This window comes from Podarcis vaucheri, assembly GCF_965113315.1.
Source record: "Podarcis vaucheri genome assembly, chromosome: 6".
NCBI classification, from domain to species: domain Eukaryota; kingdom Metazoa; phylum Chordata; class Lepidosauria; order Squamata; family Lacertidae; genus Podarcis; species Podarcis vaucheri.
Genome location: NC_138764.1, coordinates 46,985,468 through 47,005,471, shown reverse-complemented (window position 1 = coordinate 47,005,471; position 20,004 = coordinate 46,985,468). Strand labels below are relative to the sequence as shown.

The following is a 20,004-nucleotide window of genomic DNA, read 5'->3' as shown; positions in this document are numbered from 1 at the left end:
CACAGTTCAGGAGGCCTGCAATTTGAATCCATCATAGGATGGATTTCGGGCTCTCGCAAATACACAAGTTTCTGGAATTTTAAGATGTGGCTGTATGGATAAATAGAAGTCTTCATATTTTTCCAAAAAACAAAACAAGTACTGTTTGTATGCTTTTGATTAGGTGAGCGTGTCCGTGGTTGCAATGGTGGTCTGTTTTCACCCAAATTGCACTCTGGATAACGTTGTTTGCTTAAAGATGTTAATTGAAGGTCACTTCCAAATTTGGGTGAAAGAAAGACTGCGAGAGAATTCCCAAAGATCAAAGGGTTCTGTTTATCTTGTTACATTGTCTTTGAAAACAATCTGGTTGTGTACAGTATCCGTTTCTGAAACTATGTCCAGTGTTAAATATAACATGGACTCTTGCCAGGGAGTGGCTGAAATTAGAGAAGATTAATTGCACATGTGGGTGTAGAAAATTGCAAGGGTGTTCTCCTACCCTGACAGGAAAACCTTTGACTTTGTGAAACAGCATGTCTGGTTGAAGAATATTCATAAAGTAGTGGTATAGTATTTTTCAAAAGTAGTGTATGGAATATTTTGTTTTAGGATGAAGAAGAATGCTAGTTTACCATGCAGATGTCTGAAAAATTCTAATCTTTATGGTCCTGTGGAATTCAAGGATTTCCTGGAATTTTTTCTAGTAGACAGAGGGAGTTTGTACCCAGTAATATTTTTACAAGGCAGTGCACCTGATGTGAACCAGTCCCTTATACTCAATGCAGCCCCCTGCTTCACCAAGGTTCTCTTGAAGGTTGGGTGACTCTCTGTGGAACACTATGGGATATTTCATGGAGGGCTGCAATTGACAAGGGGGCATTCGTGGAAATCGGGTGCCCCTCCTTCAGCTAGCGGAAAGCCACCATTGGGTATGGCCTGGAGATCTCTGCAGAGGCAGAATAGACTGGGTTCATTACATTTTGTATAGGCTGTCATTAACCTTTGACACATGACTCTTGATATTTACTTGGGAGTTGAGGTGCACCCAGGTGGCTGAAGATTCCTTCATTATTTAGGCCTCAGGCACTTTTCTTTTTCTGGCAGAAGTGACACAGGTACAAGTTTGGATCCTGAGCTGTTTAGGACTTTGTATGTTGGAGACTACACCTTAATTGTTCACTAACTGAGGTCACTATTGGCAGCACTGACTACAGCAGACTACCCTCTAGGGCATAAAATGTTGCACTTGGTAGATGAAGCAATGCTCACCACGTCAAAACAGTGTCATAGCTTCCTGATTTCGGGGAATATTTTTTCATTAGGTGTTATCTTCTTAGATATCCTCCTGTGTAGTTAGTGGGCAGTGATATCCCACCTCATCTGCTGCTAATTTTATCTTCTGAAACTTCTCTTTTAAAGAGAATCCATGAAGGTTTGGTCTTTCAATGGCTAACAATCACAGTAGCCGAATAAAGCCTTCATTGCTAAGAGTCTCTATGCCCCTGAATATCAGTAAGGTAAAGGTAAAGGGACCCCTGACCATTAAGTCCAGTTATGACCGACTTTGAGGTTGCGGCGCTCATCTTGTTTTATTGGCCGAGGGAGCCGGCGTACAGCTTCTGGGTCATGTGGCCAGCATGACTAAGCTGCTTCTGGCGAACCAGAACAGCGCATGAAAACACCATTTACCTTCCTGCCGGAGCGGTACCTATTTATCTACTTGCACTTTGACGTGCTCTCGAACTGCTAGGTTGGCAGGAGCAGGGTCTAAGCAACGGGAACGCACTCCGTGGCGGGGATTTGAACTGCCGACCTTCTGATCAGCAAGTCCTAGGCTCTGTGGTAGATAGAGGTAATTTCGGGGGTGGGGGTGGGTTGCCTTTGTGTTCTACTTATGAGCTTCATAGATACACCTGGCTGGCCAGTGGGGGAATTGGAACACTAGACTAGATGAAATCCTAGCACAATCCACTAGGTGTTCTTTTTGTGTTCTCTTCATTTTTATTTTATTTTTCAAAACTTGAGAAAGGTCTGAGTTTGTCTTTAGTCATTCAAAAAATAAATACAAAACGTTGAGGAGCTGGCACCGTGATTTGGAGCTGTTTGATTTATTGATGTTGATTACGATCGTTTCTAGGCTGCCATAAAACAGAGCCAAGATATCCTTGGTATACATGGACTTCCTTGGTGAACCTGGAGTGCAGCAGCTGGATTACATCTGTTTCGGTATTTCCTAGGGTGCCTGCTTCCCTTTTTTTGCATAGGTTTCTTCTGACAAGTAGAAGAAACCCTGTTTCCTGTTAAGGATATACAGCACAGATGCAAACATTGATTGCATGCTGTGAAATATATTTTTGAGTGCTATTAAGTGAGAATTTTAGTAAAACCATGTCATACTGATACCATATGCCATATTTTAACTTATACGAAGGCATCATATAGACCAGTGGTTCTCAGTTAGCTAAGAACTGCGGACCCCTTGTTTTTCAGAAGCCAAGCCACTTTTGAAAATTCCGTTTCCCATAGTTTTTGTTATGTGAATGGTGCCACAGGCTGCCTGGATGAGTTACGCAGAACCCCCCAATTGGGAACCACTGAAATAGACAACAGACTGAATCAGTAAGGTTGTTTTCCATATGGAAACAACTTTCCCATACCCAGATCACCATTTGGTTCCGAAAGCAAAAGGGGAAGGTGGGAATCAACATTTATAATCTGAAATCTGTTCCACAAAACACCAGCAGAAAGTATCAGCTGATACGAATTGTTAACATCCCAGCTGTATGGTTCTGACTTCATCCATTTATTCAAATATTATGCAAGTTTTTCAAAGGAAGGCCTTGGAGGGAGCAGCACCAAAGAAGGCCCATCCCTGTCTAAAATCTAATGTCCCGAATCCTAAATACATGTGCTTGATATCTGAGAATTGCTTCAAGGTACAAGTACTTAGATTTTGGTTCATGGTTCAACAAATGGGAAGTGACTTTTAAAAAGGGGGGGTGGGGGCAAAGTATAGAAACCGAATCTGTTTCTGCTTAGTCCTGTCACTTATGTGCTGTTTCCTATTTATTTACATGATCCAGATTTCATTCATTCATTTGCAGATTTTTCGTTCATTTTAAATCTGCTCTTCAACTGAGAAAGGCTCCTGGAGTGGCATATGAATATCAATAATAGGACAGCCCCTGAAGTTTACAATCTGAAATATATGGCACAGAGGTTAAAGGGATTGGGAGGAGCAACGAAAAAAGAGCAAACATGAGGACTGGATCTTGGTTACAAAATTCTTACAATGACCTACTGGAATGGCAACAGTTCCAGGAAGGAAGGAATGGAAATTTGCTGTCCCTCAGCAGAGCTGATAGCTGCTTCACTTCTCACCCTCGTCTTAACCAGCTTGCCTCCGCTCTCCCTTTCCTTACTGGCTAAGGGTACAGTCCAGTGTCTTTGTGCACTGGGCTGAGAGGGGCTTGTATTGGCCAGAGGTGTCTCCCCACCCAGCCCTGTCAGCCACCATTTCTTGAGTCATACCAGCTGAAGATGCAGGCAGAACTGCTGCTGTGAGGGTACCACCCCCATGGTGGCAGTCAGTGGAAAACTCCAAAATGGGGTACTCCAGGGGCAGGGAGGGGCTGAGCCAGCTGTGCTACTGTCATGTGATAACAGACACACCAGTCAACATGTGTGGCAGGGCTAAGGATGTGTTCTTGGCCCAGCAGCTCCATTAATTCCGGCTGAGCAGCGGAGTTTAGGGTCTGGATTGGCCCTAAACTCCTAATTGCCTTGGGCGTCTGTGGTTTTCTTAGCTAAACCTTACTTCGAAAGCTTGGACCAATGTAGTATTTGTTTCCCTTTCCCCAGAGCCTGCCTTTACCATTCTGTATTGTCTCTCTTCCCCAGTTTGTGTGTGTGTCATAGCTGTCAATTGTTCCCTTTTTTTAAAAGGGAAATTCCCTTATTCTGAATAGGTTTCCTTGCAAGAAAAGGGGAAAGTTGACAGCTGTGGTGTGTGTCTGTGAGAGGGAGAGAGAGAGAAAGAAAGAAATTGATGCTCCACAATGAATAAAAAGCTGAAGGCAATAATGGGCAGGGCCAGTGCCATTGGAGTTTTATGTAATGATACTTAACTGATGTTAAGTATCAGCTGATACCTGGAAGCTTTATGCCTCTCATTTATAAATCTGCTTGTGAACCATGGCTCTGTGTATCCAAGTGTTCTTTGTAATGCAGCTGGTGATGTTGACTGGCCTGCAGCAAACTTATCTCCTCTTCTTTTCTCCTCCAGCCAATCCCCTGGTGCCTCCATTAGACACAAATGACATCTACCCATGCCTTGTATCTGTAACTGTAATGCCGGCTCTTCCTGAAATGAATATGCTTGTCATTAACCGTAGTGCTGTAGGGAATAGTTGCTGCTTTTTACATTCTTCCACGTGATGACCTGTGGCTCTTTCAAGGCTTCCACAGCACCAACGCCCAGTTCTATTTAAAACAAAGGTTTGCCAGAGGGTTTAAATGTGCTGAATGTTCTGTCTGGGACGACATTGGGTGGGGTAGAGGGAATACTGGTACTTCTATAGGTCTGTGCTGAAGCAGCTCTAGGCTTCTTTTGTTACATAGCCATCCTGTGTGTTGAAAGCCCTGTCTCCTGCCAAAGGTTCCTTTTGTTCCTAAAACTTTTACCACATACTGCCCATATTTTTATCCATACCCGCAGGGATTTCCTCTTACTTTTTTAAAAGCATGTTTTTGTGCTTACGATTTTTATTCTCGTGCTTCCATTATGACTGACTGGAACAGCGAAGGTCTGCACCCTTCCTTGTAAAGGTACTTGCTACCTTCGTCCCTCTGCTTTTTGAGGCAACTCCCAAGCTCCTACAGAGGTTAAAGCTGTGACTCAATGATCTGCATGTTGCGGCTTACAGTCTTCTGCTTGCAGTTTTCTGAAATAATTGGGGTTTCTCTCTTGCAAGGAGATTAAACACAGTGTTCTGAGGGAGCACATGCAGTTTCCTGGCTTGGGTAAACGGCCACATTCAAACAAGAAAACCGTAGACATGGTTTTCCTAAGAGCGGCAAAACACAGTGCGTAGTCAAACTTAATTCATCTTGGAAATACAAATTCCAGTGCCTTGTAAAATATGCTACATGAAGGCTGATGTTCTTAGAAACCTCAATTCAAGGCGTTGTTTGCACAGCCCTGCCTTCAGTTGTCTTCATTTTTGGTGTGTCCGTGAGTCAAAGGGCTCCACTGCTGTCAAAGATGTATTTCCTGCAGAAATGTTTCTAAAGAATTATACACACACACACACACACACACACACACACACACATATATTCATAAAGCACATTACAAAATAGGTTTCATGTGGGCTCTATCTTTCCCATATTACATGGTGGCTGCAATTGCAGAAAGAGATAGCGTCAGCTTTAGATTCTGGGCCTGTGGTAAATCCAGCCTGACCATGTCCCTTTGGCTGTGAGTAGTTGCTGCAATGTTGGAATGTCAAACTTGCCACCTCTCTAAGCAGTGACTGACAGCCCCATACAGCACGTTTTTAAAAGGTTAGTGATCTTAGGGATGGTGATCAAGATTCTTTACCCAAACCCTTTGTTCTCATGACTGAAGAAAAAACTTGAAAAGGTTGGATCAGATCTGAAAAGTGAAACATTAAGAATCTCTTTTTATGGCTTTCTGTATTAAGGATTTATGTTCTTGCCCTCCTGTTTTGCATAGAAAACTTTTAAGCGGCTATATATTGACTGCTAGAATCCCATCAATATACTGGGAATCGTTAAGTCAAAGACAGACTTCTCAAACAGCTGAAGGTGTTTAAGAGGGGATCCAGTATTTATAGTTGTTTTTGTTTGTATAATTGAAAAATGCTTAATTCTTTAGAGTTTTGATCTAAACTGCTGTTGTTGTTGTTGTTGTTGTTTAGTCGTTTAGTCGTGTCCGACTCTTCGTGACCCCATGGACCAGAGCACGCCAGGCACTTCTGTCCTCCACTGCCTCCCGCAGTTTGATCAAACTCATGCTGGTAGCTTCAAGAACACCATCCAACCATCTCATTCTCTGTCGTCCCCTTCTCCTTGTGCCCTCCATCTTTCCCAACATCAGGGTCTTTTCCAGGGAGTCTTCTCTTCTCATGAGGTGGCCAAAGTATTGGAGCCTCAGCTTCACGATCTGTCCTTCCAGTGAGCACTCAGGGCTGATTTCCTTCAGAATGGAGAGGTTTGATCTTCTTGCAGTCCATGGGACTCTCAAGAGTCTCCTCCAGCACCATAATTCAAAAGCATCAATTCTTCGGCGATCGGCCTTCTTTATGGTCCAGCTCTCACTTCCATACATCACTACTGGGAAAACCATGGCTTTTACTATACGGACCTTTGTTGGCAAGGTGATGTCTCTGCTTTTTAAGATATTGTCTAGGTTTGCCATCGCCTTTCTCCCAAGGAGCAGGCGTCTTTTAATTTCGTGACTGCTGTCACCATCTGCACTGATCATGGAGCCCAAGAAAGTAAAATCTCTCACTGCCTCTATTTCTTCCCCTTCTATTTGCCAGGAGGTGATGGGCCCAGTGGCCATGATCTTCGTTTTTTTGATGTTGAACTTCAGACCATATTTTGCGCTCTCCTCTTTCACCCTCATTAAAAGGTTCTTTAATTCCTCTTCACTTTCTGCCATCAAGGTTGTGTCATCTGCATATCTGAGGTTGTTGATATTTCTTCCGGCAATCTTAATTCCGACTTGGGATTCATCCAGCCCAGCCTTTCGCATGATCTAAACTGCTGCTGAATGTTAAAGGAGTGTTGATGTTTTTGGGTCCTGTAAGAGTTTTGCCTGAATAGATAGGGAGGTAGAGTTGATAATGAAATGTAACGTGAGTTTCTTTTCCTCCACAGATCTCTGTGCACTTTGGTATGTAAATGGACATACTCTTCGGAGAAAGGCTGGGATGATAGTTTTTGGAAGCTGGTTGGATTGGAAGATTTGGTGGCAAATAACTATGCAAAAATAGGTAAATGTATATTAGCTACTTTTTAACATTTTTAAAAAAGACTTCATCTAATTAGGTAATAGCCCAGTTCAGACACAGTGGTAAACAGTGGTTTCCTGTTAGGAGAGCATGCTGTGGTAAGCTGTGCATTTGTGCAGTTCTCCCTCTACTGCATGAGGAAAGGACTTTGAAACTTAACCAAACCTTGATCTTGGTTTGTTTTAACAAGCCACAGTTCCCTTAGGCCTGAAATAACAAGGAACTGTGACTACTTAAAAACAGAACTTTCAATGTCTTATCGTATGCAAAGCAAGGGAAGGGGAAGCACTTGAGCCTGATTCTCACAGCCTGATTTCCCATTATATGTTTTGGCAATACCAAATCTATCAGAGGACTGCTTTAAAAGTGAGCAATTTTGGGTGCACCACGACAATTTGTCCTTAATTATGCACAACACTAATTTTCAAATGTAGGTGGTTTAGGTTTCCCTGGGGAAATGTGGGCAGATGTTGGGTGAGAGAGACTTCCTGAAACTTCTTGCTTGCCATCAAAATGCCCCTCTCCTAATCTAGCAGCAGGTGAAAAGGGGAGCATTCTGGCATTATGATGTTTTCCTTAGGAGGGCTGCTCCAGAACCAAGACTCTTTCACTCTTGGGCTTGTGCATAGTTAGTTCTCTCTTAATAGCGGGGGAAAAACAAAAGCTGGCCTTCATAATTCATATCATTTACATTAAACTCCCCATAGTACTGCTTCTACTGGCAACATTCATTTATCATATATCCATTTGTGTCTGTGTATAGGGGTGTGTGTGTGTGTGTGTGTGTGTGTGTGTGTGTATCTTTGCTGCCTAAGCACACTTGACTGGATACAAGGCAGATCTTTAGGCCAGCGGCAAGGAATATGCAAACATCATTATTTTGCTTTAGTTTGTTATACCCCTTCATGTGCAATGCTGCTAATCAACAGAATCAGCAAGCTTAAAACAATGTGCTAAACTCAACTCTTGGCTTGTCCCACACTCCTTTCACCAGCTTGTTACACTATCTTTAAGTTGCTGTGAACTTTCCTGAAGCCTATGTATAATTAGAATTTTAGACTTGCTAATTGCAAGATTCTTATAGCAGATTTCCATTAAAAGACCGTAATGTTCATTTACTAGAAATTTTCCAGGACAGCATTATTCAAGTTTCCTTATTCAGTTAATGGACTTTTAATGGCTGTCCTAAGCAGGCATGCCATTAATGAGAACATTAGTGTAAAAAAGAACCCCAAACCCCTCATCCCTCAAAGTTAATTACCTGATTCTCTCTCCCCCCCCACACCGCCACTTAGAGAACAGGTTTCTATAACAGTTTAATGCAGCAGCACTAAATGGAAATAATTTGATATCAGTAATGAAACCCATAAAGTTTCAAAAGAGACGCATTAGGTGTCGAAAAATTACTTTTTACAACTGTAGGTAAAAAAGGCCCTTCTGTACGATTGTCAGGGACTGGCTGGTCACTGGGGAGTGGTGGGAGATTCCAGCTGCAGAACCGCATAGGGAAGCCCCAGAAGAGGAAGGCTCTGAGCTGAGGGAGTGGTGGTGGGACAAGGAAGACAGATCAGAGGAGGAATGGGGGGATGGTGGACAAGCAACAGGGTTGAGAGAGAGAGAGAGAGAGAGAGAGAGAGAGAGAGAGAGAGAGAACACTGCAGATGTAGAACAGACAGCTGAGAAGGAGGTGGTGGCTTAGGCTGTGACAGATTCACAGGAGCCTGCAGGTCCTACTGTGTTTAGCTCTTCTTCCCCCTTGTCTCTGAGAACCCGGAGGGTTCTGCATGCTACAAAGCAAAGAGCACAGAGAGCTCAGAGGGCCCCTCCCTGGCGTAGCTTAAGAGTGCTAGGAAGATAGATGGGTTTAAAAGAGGCTGAGGAGGAAGTGGGAGACTCAGATTGTCTTTACTGGGGCCAGTCGTACCCCTAGGTTTCTCTGTGTATATTTTGTTTCCTTAATCAAAGAATTATATTTTCTATTTGTCTCTGACGCTCTGTAGTACAATATCCTCAGGCAGCAAATCTTGCCCTCTTCTGTATATGATGTGTCCCTAAGAGACCAGTTTAGCTTCTGCTGCATTCTTTGTGGGATGTGCAGAAGGAACCTTGATGGCTCAACCTTGCTTGCTTCCAAAAGTGACAGGAAGCCATCCTTGGCTGTAGTTAGCAGTTGCGGGGCAGGACTTAGGATTGATCCAGGGGCGGAGGAAGGGGGGTGCGGTGGGTGCGGGTTGCCTCGAGTGCCACCACTGAAGGGGGTGGCAAAACACTGGGCGACACTAATTGCGGGGCCTACATTGTGCCTGAGCCACGCATCTCTCTTGGGACAGACAAGGTGGCTTGGGCGTGTGCAGGCTCCGTGCTGCCCAAGCGGTCTGCCCGCTGCCCCCCCCAGCTATAGGGCGGCTGAGTGGGAGGAGGCAGGCAGACTCCGGAGGTCCCATGGCGTGCCCCGCACCGCCCCTGGCTCCCAAGTGGCTTCCTCCATTGCTGGATGGATCTCATAGACCCATTGGTAGTCTGCTCCCCCAATGCTATAAACAAGTCCTGTGCTTCTTGCTTTTCCCACCCAGCCCTGGCCTGAAGTGGCAGGTGGTGGCGATGACTATTCCTGCTTCCATACAGGTGGTGCGCAGAGCCTAGAGCAGGAATGAGGGGGCAAGGATTCCTTTCTGACAACCTTGCAAGCTCTGAACCTAGCAGAGTATAAGCAGAGTCTCCTAAACCTTTAGAGTTTTTGAGATTTTCTTTTTGCTTTAATGCAGCCTTGGTAGCTATTACCAGATGCACCTTTTAGACTCCCCTCCCCCACCTCCCACCCCACACACTAAAAGAGTACAAGCAGTAAATAAATGTTTTAACAGAAATTTGAGCACCCTAATGGCTGACGAGCCCCACGAAGATAAATTTTTAACATAAATTATTTACGAAGTGCAAGCTAAGGATTGAATACAATATTTATATAGTGCGTTTCAAGGACAGGGAAAAGCTCCCCTCCCTTTCCCCTCCCCCAAACAACTAAATGTGCATGTTGCCAACGAGAGCAAAATCTCTTTAAAAACCTGACAGTTCAATACAGGGAAATTAGGATGAGAAAAATGAAAAACCAGCAATAATAGGACACCAATTTGAAAACCACCCTTTTATACATTCCGGGGGGGGGGGGATCATCATTTCTTGCTGCTGCTTAAATTGCAAACACACACACACACATACATAAATTCCAGGACTCTGTTCAGTTCTTGTTTTGTTTTTGGATTTGCGTTGTCAACCATAACTCACCTCACAACATATATATATATATATATATATATATATATATATATATATATATATGCAGGTTTTGGTGTCTTCGGGTGTCTTCCCGTGTAAGAGTCGGGGTGTCTGTGCGACGTTTCGACGAGGTCTCACTCGTCATCTTCAGGCTGGTGCTTTCGGCTTCTTGTTACTGGAACAGAGCAGAGTCTGGTGTTTGAGTTCCTATAAATACTGTTGAGGGGTGTGGTGTATAGCCTCCAACGTTCTGGGTAAAGAGGAAGTTCCTAGATTAGTGTGCCTTTTCTTCTTTTGTTCCTTAATTACTTGAGGGATATCTTGGGTGATTTCATGAGTGATATTCAGAATATCACTGGGTGGGTCATTAAGTGTAGATTAGTTGCTAAAGCTTTCGTGTCTTGACCTCTTGAGCTTGTGAAGAGTTTTTCTGAGAAGATGGCTGTGCTGCATTTAGTTGTGCTCTGGCTTGGCTTCGTGTATAGGGGCGAGCTATGGTTTTGTGCCTTGTGTCAGCCAGATCTGTGTAGGGATTGTAGGGGGGTGCAGCATCCGGAGGTGCCACTATAGTTTGGCTACTGGATGGAGTCTGTAATATGTCTGTGGAGAGGGTCTGGGTTTGGGTCTGGTGTGGTTGATTGGTGACGGCGTTCTGTGTGCCTCTGGTTCTGGTGTCGGTTTTTGTGGGGAGGGTTAATTTCCAGATGTCTGGCAGGCGGGACGTGTCGTCACGCTTGTTCATGTTGTGAGGGTGTTTCTCTATCTCGATGGCTTCCATGATTATTCTCTTGTGGTGATGTTCCATGTTAAAGAGCAATTTGGAATCTGCAAAATTAATTTCATGTCCTGTTTCTTTCATGTGTTGGAAAAGAGAGGAAGTTTTTTCTTCTTTTTTGACGGCATTCTTGTGTTCTGCGATACGTGCATTTATTCGTCTGTTTGTTTGTCCAATGTACGTGGCTGGGCAGACTTTGCAGGGTATTTCATAGACCCCTTGGTTTTCCAGCTGGATTTTGTCTTTTGGGTTTCTGAGGATATTGGCTATTTTTTGGTTGGTGCAGAAGGCTGTTTTGATATTGTGTTTATGGAGGATTTTGCTGATTTTGTCTGTAGTGCCCTTGATATAAGGAAGGAGGGCCATGCCATTGTTTTCTTCTGTGTCTTGGTTTTTGGGGGGTGTTTCTTTTTGGATTAGCTTCGTAACCCTGTTTTTCTGGTATCCATTGGCGATTAACACATTTGAGAGATTCTGTAACTCAGTTGTCAAGTGGTCTTTGTCAGCCAGGCGTTTGGTTCTGGAGATGAGAGTCTTGGCTACGGAGTTTATTTGTGCAGGGTGGTGGTGTGATTGTGCATGTAAGTAGCGGTTGGTGTGTGTTTTTTTCCGGTATATATATATATATTTGCTTTCGTAGATTTTCACGGGTACAGGAATGCAGGTTTTGGTGTCTTCGGGTGTCTTCCCGTGTAAGAGTCGGGGTGTCTGTGCGACGTTTCGACGAGGTCTCACTCGTCATCTTCAGGCTGGTGCTTTCGGCTTCTTGTTACTGGAACAGAGCAGAATCTGGTGTTTGAGTTCCTATAAATACTGTTGAGGGGTGTGGTGTATAGCCTCCAACGTTCTGGGCAGAGAGGAAGTTCCTAGATTAGTGTGCCTTTTCTTCTTTTGTTCCTTAATTACTTGAGGGATATCTTGAGTGATTTCATGAGTGATATTCTGAATACCACTGGGTGGGTCATTAAGTGTAGATTAGTTGCTAAAGCTTTCGTGTCTTGACCTCTTGAGCTTGTGAAGAGTTTTTCTGAGAAGATGGCTGTGCTGCATTTAGTTGTGTTCTGGCTTGGCTTCGTGTATAGGGGCGAGCTGTGGTTTTGTGCTTTGTGCCAGCCAGATCTGTGTAGGGATTGCAGGGGGGTGCAGCATCCGGAGGTGCCACTATAGTTTGGCTACTGGATGGAGTCTGTAATATGTCTGTGGAGAGGGTCTGGGTTTGGGTCTGGTGTGGTTGATTGGTGACGGCGTTCTGTGTGCCTCTGGTTCTGGTGTCGGTTTTTGTGGGGAGGGCTAATTTCCAGATGTCTGGCAGGCGGGACGTGTCGTCACGCTTGTTCATGTTGTGAGGGTGTTTCTCTATCTCGATGGCTTCCATGATTATTCTCTTGTGGTGATGTTCCATGTTAAAGAGCAATTTGGAATCTGCAAAATTAATTTCGTGTCCTGTTTCTTTCATGTGTTGGAAAAGAGAGGAAGTTTTTTCTTCTTTTTTGACGGCATTCTTGTGTTCTGCGATACGTGCATTTATTCGTCTGTTTGTTTGTCCAATGTACGTGGCTGGGCAGACTTTGCAGGGTATTTCATAGACCCCTTGGTTTTCCAGCTGGATTTTGTCTTTTGGGTTTCTGAGGATATTGGCTATTTTTTGGTTGGTGCAGAAGGCTGTTTTGATATTGTGTTTATGGAGGATTTTGCTGATTTTGTCTGTAGTGCCCTTGATATAAGGAAGGAGGGCCATGCCATTGTTTTCTTCTGTGTCTTGGTTTTTGGGGGGTGTTTCTTTTTGGATTAGCTTCGTAACCCTGTTTTTCTGGTATCCATTGGCGATTAACACATTTGAGAGATTCTGTAACTCAGTTGTCAAGTGGTCTTTGTCAGCCAGGCGTTTGGTTCTGGAGATGAGAGTCTTGGCTACGGAGTTTATTTGTGCAGGGTGGTGGTGTGATTGTGCATGTAAGTAGCGGTTGGTGTGTGTTTTTTTCCGGTAGATAGTGTGTCCTAGGGAGCCATCAGGTTTTTTGTAGATTAGGACGTCAAGAAAGGGGAGTTGGTTGTTGTCTTCTATTTCCATAGTGAATTGTATTTTGGGGTGTAGGCTGTTGAGATGTGTGAGGAAGCTATCTAGTTTTTCTTTCCCGTGTGGCCAAATTACAAAGGTGTCGTCAACATATCTGAGCCAAAGTTTGTGTTTGTGTTCTGACTTGTCTAAAGCATTGGTTTCAAAGTGTTCCATGTACAAATTTGCGATGACCGGTGAGAGGGGTGATCCCATAGGTGCTCCTTCTATCTGTTTGTATCTTTGTCCATTGTGGATGAAGTACGTGTTGGTTAGGCAGTGGTTGGTCAGGTCCAGGATGTATTTGGGGGGGTTGTATTTGTTTTGAATGGCTGTCAAGGCTTCATTAATGGGCACTTGAGTGAAGAGAGATACAATATCGAAGCTCACAAGTAGGTCATCGGGATGTAGGTATTGCTTCTTTATTGTTTCTATGAACTGGAAGGAGTTAGTAACGTGTGAAGCGATGGATTCTGCATAGGGCTGAAGTTGCTTAGCGAGAAATTTAGCGAGATTTTGTAGAGGTGAGCCTATGGAGCTGACTATTGGTCTGAGTGGTGTTCCTTCTTTGTGTATCTTGGGGAGACCGTAGAGTTTGGGGCATCTGGATGATTTTTCTCTGGGGATGATTCTTAGCTGGATTTCTTCACTGATAGGAGAGGCTTTTATTTTGGATTTGGTGGTTTTTTCCAGATAGGTGGTGGGATCTGTTTTTATAGGTTGGTAGGTAGGGTCTTGGAGTAGATTTGATAGTTTTGCTTGGTAGTCCGATGTGTTCATCACAACAGTGGCGTTGCCTTTGTCTGCTGGGAGAATGATTATGTTGTTGTCTTTCCTCAGGTTGGTGAGTGCTTTCTGTTCTTCTTTGTGTAAATTGCTTCTGGGTGGTTTGCTGGAGCAGAGGATGTTGGTGACTTCAAGTCTGATTTTATTGGCTTCATCTGGGTCGATTTTGGTCAGGCTAGCTTCGACTCCGCATATGATGTTTTCCGTGGGGATGCGTCTCGGGGCGACTGCAAAGTTGAAACCTTTGGAGAGTACTTTGGTTTCAGTTGGGGTGAGGATCCTGTCTGATATGTTATGTACTGTTTGTTTCATGGGTTGTTGTGGAGGGTGGCTGGGTTTCTGGCGTTTCTCTAGTTTGTAGAGTTTGTTGGTGTGTCTGTCTGTCTTATGTGAGGTCTCAGTTTCAGCTCTCCAGATGGCTAGTTGTTTGCATTTGTCCCAGAGTGCAGGGTGGATTTTGTTACATAGTTTGAGGTGAAGAGTGAGCAGATCTTTGTTGGTTTGGTTTAGTAGGTATCTTTTCTTATGTATTTCGTTTCTGATTAGGGATAGTTCAGTTCGTTTCAGGATCCTTTCGGTAGCTGGGGTTTTAGAGTGGAATTTAAGTTGGAAGCATGTGGGAGTTAAGTTGTTGTCTCGGCAGTTGCGTAGGAACAGGAGATCACATAAGATGGTGGCTCTTCGGATTTCTAGTTTCTCGTAGGTTCTTGTCAGCTGGAAGGTTTCCTCCCCGTAGAGGTGAGATATTTGCTTTCGTAGATTTTCACGGGTACAGGAATGCAGGTTTTGGTGTCTTCGGGTGTCTTCCCGTGTAAGAGTCGGGGTGTCTGTGCGACGTTTCGACGAGGTCTCACTCGTCATCTTCAGGCTGGTGCTTTCGGCTTCTTGTTACTGGAACAGAGCAGAATCTGGTGTTTGAGTTCCTATAAATACTGTTGAGGGGTGTGGTGTATAGCCTCCAACGTTCTGGGCAGAGAGGAAGTTCCTAGATTAGTGTGCCTTTTCTTCTTTTGTTCCTTAATTACTTGAGGGATATCTTGAGTGATTTCATGAGTGATATTCTGAATACCACTGGGTGGGTCATTAAGTGTAGATTAGTTGCTAAAGCTTTCGTGTCTTGACCTCTTGAGCTTGTGAAGAGTTTTTCTGAGAAGATGGCTGTGCTGCATTTAGTTGTGTTCTGGCTTGGCTTCGTGTATAGGGGCGAGCTGTGGTTTTGTGCTTTGTGCCAGCCAGATCTGTGTAGGGATTGCAGGGGGGTGCAGCATCCGGAGGTGCCACTATAGTTTGGCTACTGGATGGAGTCTGTAATATGTCTGTGGAGAGGGTCTGGGTTTGGGTCTGGTGTGGTTGATTGGTGACGGCGTTCTGTGTGCCTCTGGTTCTGGTGTCGGTTTTTGTGGGGAGGGCTAATTTCCAGATGTCTGGCAGGCGGGACGTGTCGTCACGCTTGTTCATGTTGTGAGGGTGTTTCTCTATCTCGATGGCTTCCATGATTATTCTCTTGTGGTGATGTTCCATGTTAAAGAGCAATTTGGAATCTGCAAAATTAATTTCGTGTCCTGTTTCTTTCATGTGTTGGAAAAGAGAGGAAGTTTTTTCTTCTTTTTTGACGGCATTCTTGTGTTCTGCGATACGTGCATTTATTCGTCTGTTTGTTTGTCCAATGTACGTGGCTGGGCAGACTTTGCAGGGTATTTCATAGACCCCTTGGTTTTCCAGCTGGATTTTGTCTTTTGGGTTTCTGAGGATATTGGCTATTTTTTGGTTGGTGCAGAAGGCTGTTTTGATATTGTGTTTATGGAGGATTTTGCTGATTTTGTCTGTAGTGCCCTTGATATAAGGAAGGAGGGCCATGCCATTGTTTTCTTCTGTGTCTTGGTTTTTGGGGGGTGTTTCTTTTTGGATTAGCTTCGTAACCCTGTTTTTCTGGTATCCATTGGCGATTAACACATTTGAGAGATTCTGTAACTCAGTTGTCAAGTGGTCTTTGTCAGCCAGGCGTTTGGTTCTGGAGATGAGAGTCTTGGCTACGGAGTTTATTTGTGCAGGGTGGTGGTGTGATTGTGCATGTAAGTAGCGGTTGGTGTGTGTTTTTTTCCGGTAGATAGTGTGTCCTAGGGAGCCATCAGGTTTTTTGTAGATTAGGACGTCAAGAAAGGGGAGTTGGTTGTTGTCTTCTATTTCCATAGTGAATTGTATTTTGGGGTGTAGGCTGTTGAGATGTGTGAGGAAGCTATCTAGTTTTTCTTTCCCGTGTGGCCAAATTACAAAGGTGTCGTCAACATATCTGAGCCAAAGTTTGGGTTTGTGTTCTGACTTGTCTAAAGCATTGGTTTCAAAGTGTTCCATGTACAAATTTGCGATGACCGGTGAGAGGGGTGATCCCATAGGTGCTCCTTCTATCTGTTTGTATCTTTGTCCATTGTGGATGAAGTACGTGTTGGTTAGGCAGTGGTTGGTCAGGTCCAGGATGTATTTGGGGGGGTTGTATTTGTTTTGAATGGCTGTCAAGGCTTCATTAATGGGCACTTGAGTGAAGAGAGATACAATATCGAAGCTCACAAGTAGGTCATCGGGATGTAGGTATTGCTTCTTTATTGTTTCTATGAACTGGAAGGAGTTAGTAACGTGTGAAGCGATGGATTCTGCATAGGGCTGAAGTTGCTTAGCGAGAAATTTAGCGAGATTTTGTAGAGGTGAGCCTATGGAGCTGACTATTGGTCTGAGTGGTGTTCCTTCTTTGTGTATCTTGGGGAGACCGTAGAGTTTGGGGCATCTGGATGATTTTTCTCTGGGGATGATTCTTAGCTGGATTTCTTCACTGATAGGAGAGGCTTTTATTTTGGATTTGGTGGTTTTTTCCAGATAGGTGGTGGGATCTGTTTTTATAGGTTGGTAGGTAGGGTCTTGGAGTAGATTTGATAGTTTTGCTTGGTAGTCCGATGTGTTCATCACAACAGTGGCGTTGCCTTTGTCTGCTGGGAGAATGATTATGTTGTTGTCTTTCCTCAGGTTGGTGAGTGCTTTCTGTTCTTCTTTGTGTAAATTGCTTCTGGGTGGTTTGCTGGAGCAGAGGATGTTGGTGACTTCAAGTCTGATTTTATTGGCTTCATCTGGGTCGATTTTGGTCAGGCTAGCTTCGACTCCGCATATGATGTTTTCCGTGGGGATGCGTCTCGGGGCGACTGCAAAGTTGAAACCTTTGGAGAGTACTTTGGTTTCAGTTGGGGTGAGGATCCTGTCTGATATGTTATGTACTGTTTGTTTCATGGGTTGTTGTGGAGGGTGGCTGGGTTTCTGGCGTTTCTCTAGTTTGTAGAGTTTGTTGGTGTGTCTGTCTGTCTTATGTGAGGTCTCAGTTTCAGCTCTCCAGATGGCTAGTTGTTTGCATTTGTCCCAGAGTGCAGGGTGGATTTTGTTACATAGTTTGAGGTGAAGAGTGAGCAGATCTTTGTTGGTTTGGTTTAGTAGGTATCTTTTCTTATGTATTTCGTTTCTGATTAGGGATAGTTCAGTTCGTTTCAGGATCCTTTCGGTAGCTGGGGTTTTAGAGTGGAATTTAAGTTGGAAGCATGTGGGAGTTAAGTTGTTGTCTCGGCAGTTGCGTAGGAACAGGAGATCACATAAGATGGTGGCTCTTCGGATTTCTAGTTTCTCGTAGGTTCTTGTCAGCTGGAAGGTTTCCTCCCCGTAGAGGTGAGATATTTGCTTTCGTAGATTTTCACGGGTACAGGAATGCAGGTTTTGGTGTCTTCGGGTGTCTTCCCGTGTAAGAGTCGGGGTGTCTGTGCGACGTTTCGACGAGGTCTCACTCGTCATCTTCAGGCTGGTGCTTTCGGCTTCTTGTTACTGGAACAGAGCAGAATCTGGTGTTTGAGTTCCTATAAATACTGTTGAGGGGTGTGGTGTATAGCCTCCAACGTTCTGGGCAGAGAGGAAGTTCCTAGATTAGTGTGCCTTTTCTTCTTTTGTTCCTTAATTACTTGAGGGATATCTTGAGTGATTTCATGAGTGATATTCTGAATACCACTGGGTGGGTCATTAAGTGTAGATTAGTTGCTAAAGCTTTCGTGTCTTGACCTCTTGAGCTTGTGAAGAGTTTTTCTGAGAAGATGGCTGTGCTGCATTTAGTTGTGTTCTGGCTTGGCTTCGTGTATAGGGGCGAGCTGTGGTTTTGTGCTTTGTGCCAGCCAGATCTGTGTAGGGATTGCAGGGGGGTGCAGCATCCGGAGGTGCCACTATAGTTTGGCTACTGGATGGAGTCTGTAATATGTCTGTGGAGAGGGTCTGGGTTTGGGTCTGGTGTGGTTGATTGGTGACGGCGTTCTGTGTGCCTCTGGTTCTGGTGTCGGTTTTTGTGGGGAGGGCTAATTTCCAGATGTCTGGCAGGCGGGACGTGTCGTCACGCTTGTTCATGTTGTGAGGGTGTTTCTCTATCTCGATGGCTTCCATGATTATTCTCTTGTGGTGATGTTCCATGTTAAAGAGCAATTTGGAATCTGCAAAATTAATTTCGTGTCCTGTTTCTTTCATGTGTTGGAAAAGAGAGGAAGTTTTTTCTTCTTTTTTGACGGCATTCTTGTGTTCTGCGATACGTGCATTTATTCGTCTGTTTGTTTGTCCAATGTACGTGGCTGGGCAGACTTTGCAGGGTATTTCATAGACCCCTTGGTTTTCCAGCTGGATTTTGTCTTTTGGGTTTCTGAGGATATTGGCTATTTTTTGGTTGGTGCAGAAGGCTGTTTTGATATTGTGTTTATGGAGGATTTTGCTGATTTTGTCTGTAGTGCCCTTGATATAAGGAAGGAGGGCCATGCCATTGTTTTCTTCTGTGTCTTGGTTTTTGGGGGGTGTTTCTTTTTGGATTAGCTTCGTAACCCTGTTTTTCTGGTATCCATTGGCGATTAACACATTTGAGAGATTCTGTAACTCAGTTGTCAAGTGGTCTTTGTCAGCCAGGCGTTTGGTTCTGGAGATGAGAGTCTTGGCTACGGAGTTTATTTGTGCAGGGTGGTGGTGTGATTGTGCATGTAAGTAGCGGTTGGTGTGTGTTTTTTTCCGGTAGATAGTGTGTCCTAGGGAGCCATCAGGTTTTTTGTAGATTAGGACGTCAAGAAAGGGGAGTTGGTTGTTGTCTTCTATTTCCATAGTGAATTGTATTTTGGGGTGTAGGCTGTTGAGATGTGTGAGGAAGCTATCTAGTTTTTCTTTCCCGTGTGGCCAAATTACAAAGGTGTCGTCAACATATCTGAGCCAAAGTTTGTGTTTGTGTTCTGACTTGTCTAAAGCATTGGTTTCAAAGTGTTCCATGTACAAATTTGCGATGACCGGTGAGAGGGGTGATCCCATAGGTGCTCCTTCTATCTGTTTGTATCTTTGTCCATTGTGGATGAAGTACGTGTTGGTTAGGCAGTGGTTGGTCAGGTCCAGGATGTATTTGGGGGGGTTGTATTTGTTTTGAATGGCTGTCAAGGCTTCATTAATGGGCACTTGAGTGAAGAGAGATACAATATCGAAGCTCACAAGTAGGTCATCGGGATGTAGGTATTGCTTCTTTATTGTTTCTATGAACTGGAAGGAGTTAGTAACGTGTGAAGCGATGGATTCTGCATAGGGCTGAAGTTGCTTAGCGAGAAATTTAGCGAGATTTTGTAGAGGTGAGCCTATGGAGCTGACTATTGGTCTGAGTGGTGTTCCTTCTTTGTGTATCTTGGGGAGACCGTAGAGTTTGGGGCATCTGGATGATTTTTCTCTGGGGATGATTCTTAGCTGGATTTCTTCACTGATAGGAGAGGCTTTTATTTTGGATTTGGTGGTTTTTTCCAGATAGGTGGTGGGATCTGTTTTTATAGGTTGGTAGGTAGGGTCTTGGAGTAGATTTGATAGTTTTGCTTGGTAGTCCGATGTGTTCATCACAACAGTGGCGTTGCCTTTGTCTGCTGGGAGAATGATTATGTTGTTGTCTTTCCTCAGGTTGGTGAGTGCTTTCTGTTCTTCTTTGTGTAAATTGCTTCTGGGTGGTTTGCTGGAGCAGAGGATGTTGGTGACTTCAAGTCTGATTTTATTGGCTTCATCTGGGTCGATTTTGG

General features: G+C 44.2%; 1 protein-coding gene across 1 annotated transcript in view; it reads left to right on the top strand.

Moving 5' to 3' along the window:
• The window catches only part of FGGY (FGGY carbohydrate kinase domain containing), a 152,501-nt gene that overhangs the window by 44,695 nt on the left and 87,802 nt on the right, over positions 1–20,004 (top strand). Inside the window, exon 6 of the mRNA XM_082228764.1 lies at positions 6,889–7,004. Within this exon, the coding sequence (XP_082084890.1) occupies positions 6,889–7,004 (116 nt within the window). The remainder of the gene's footprint in view (positions 1–6,888; positions 7,005–20,004) is intronic.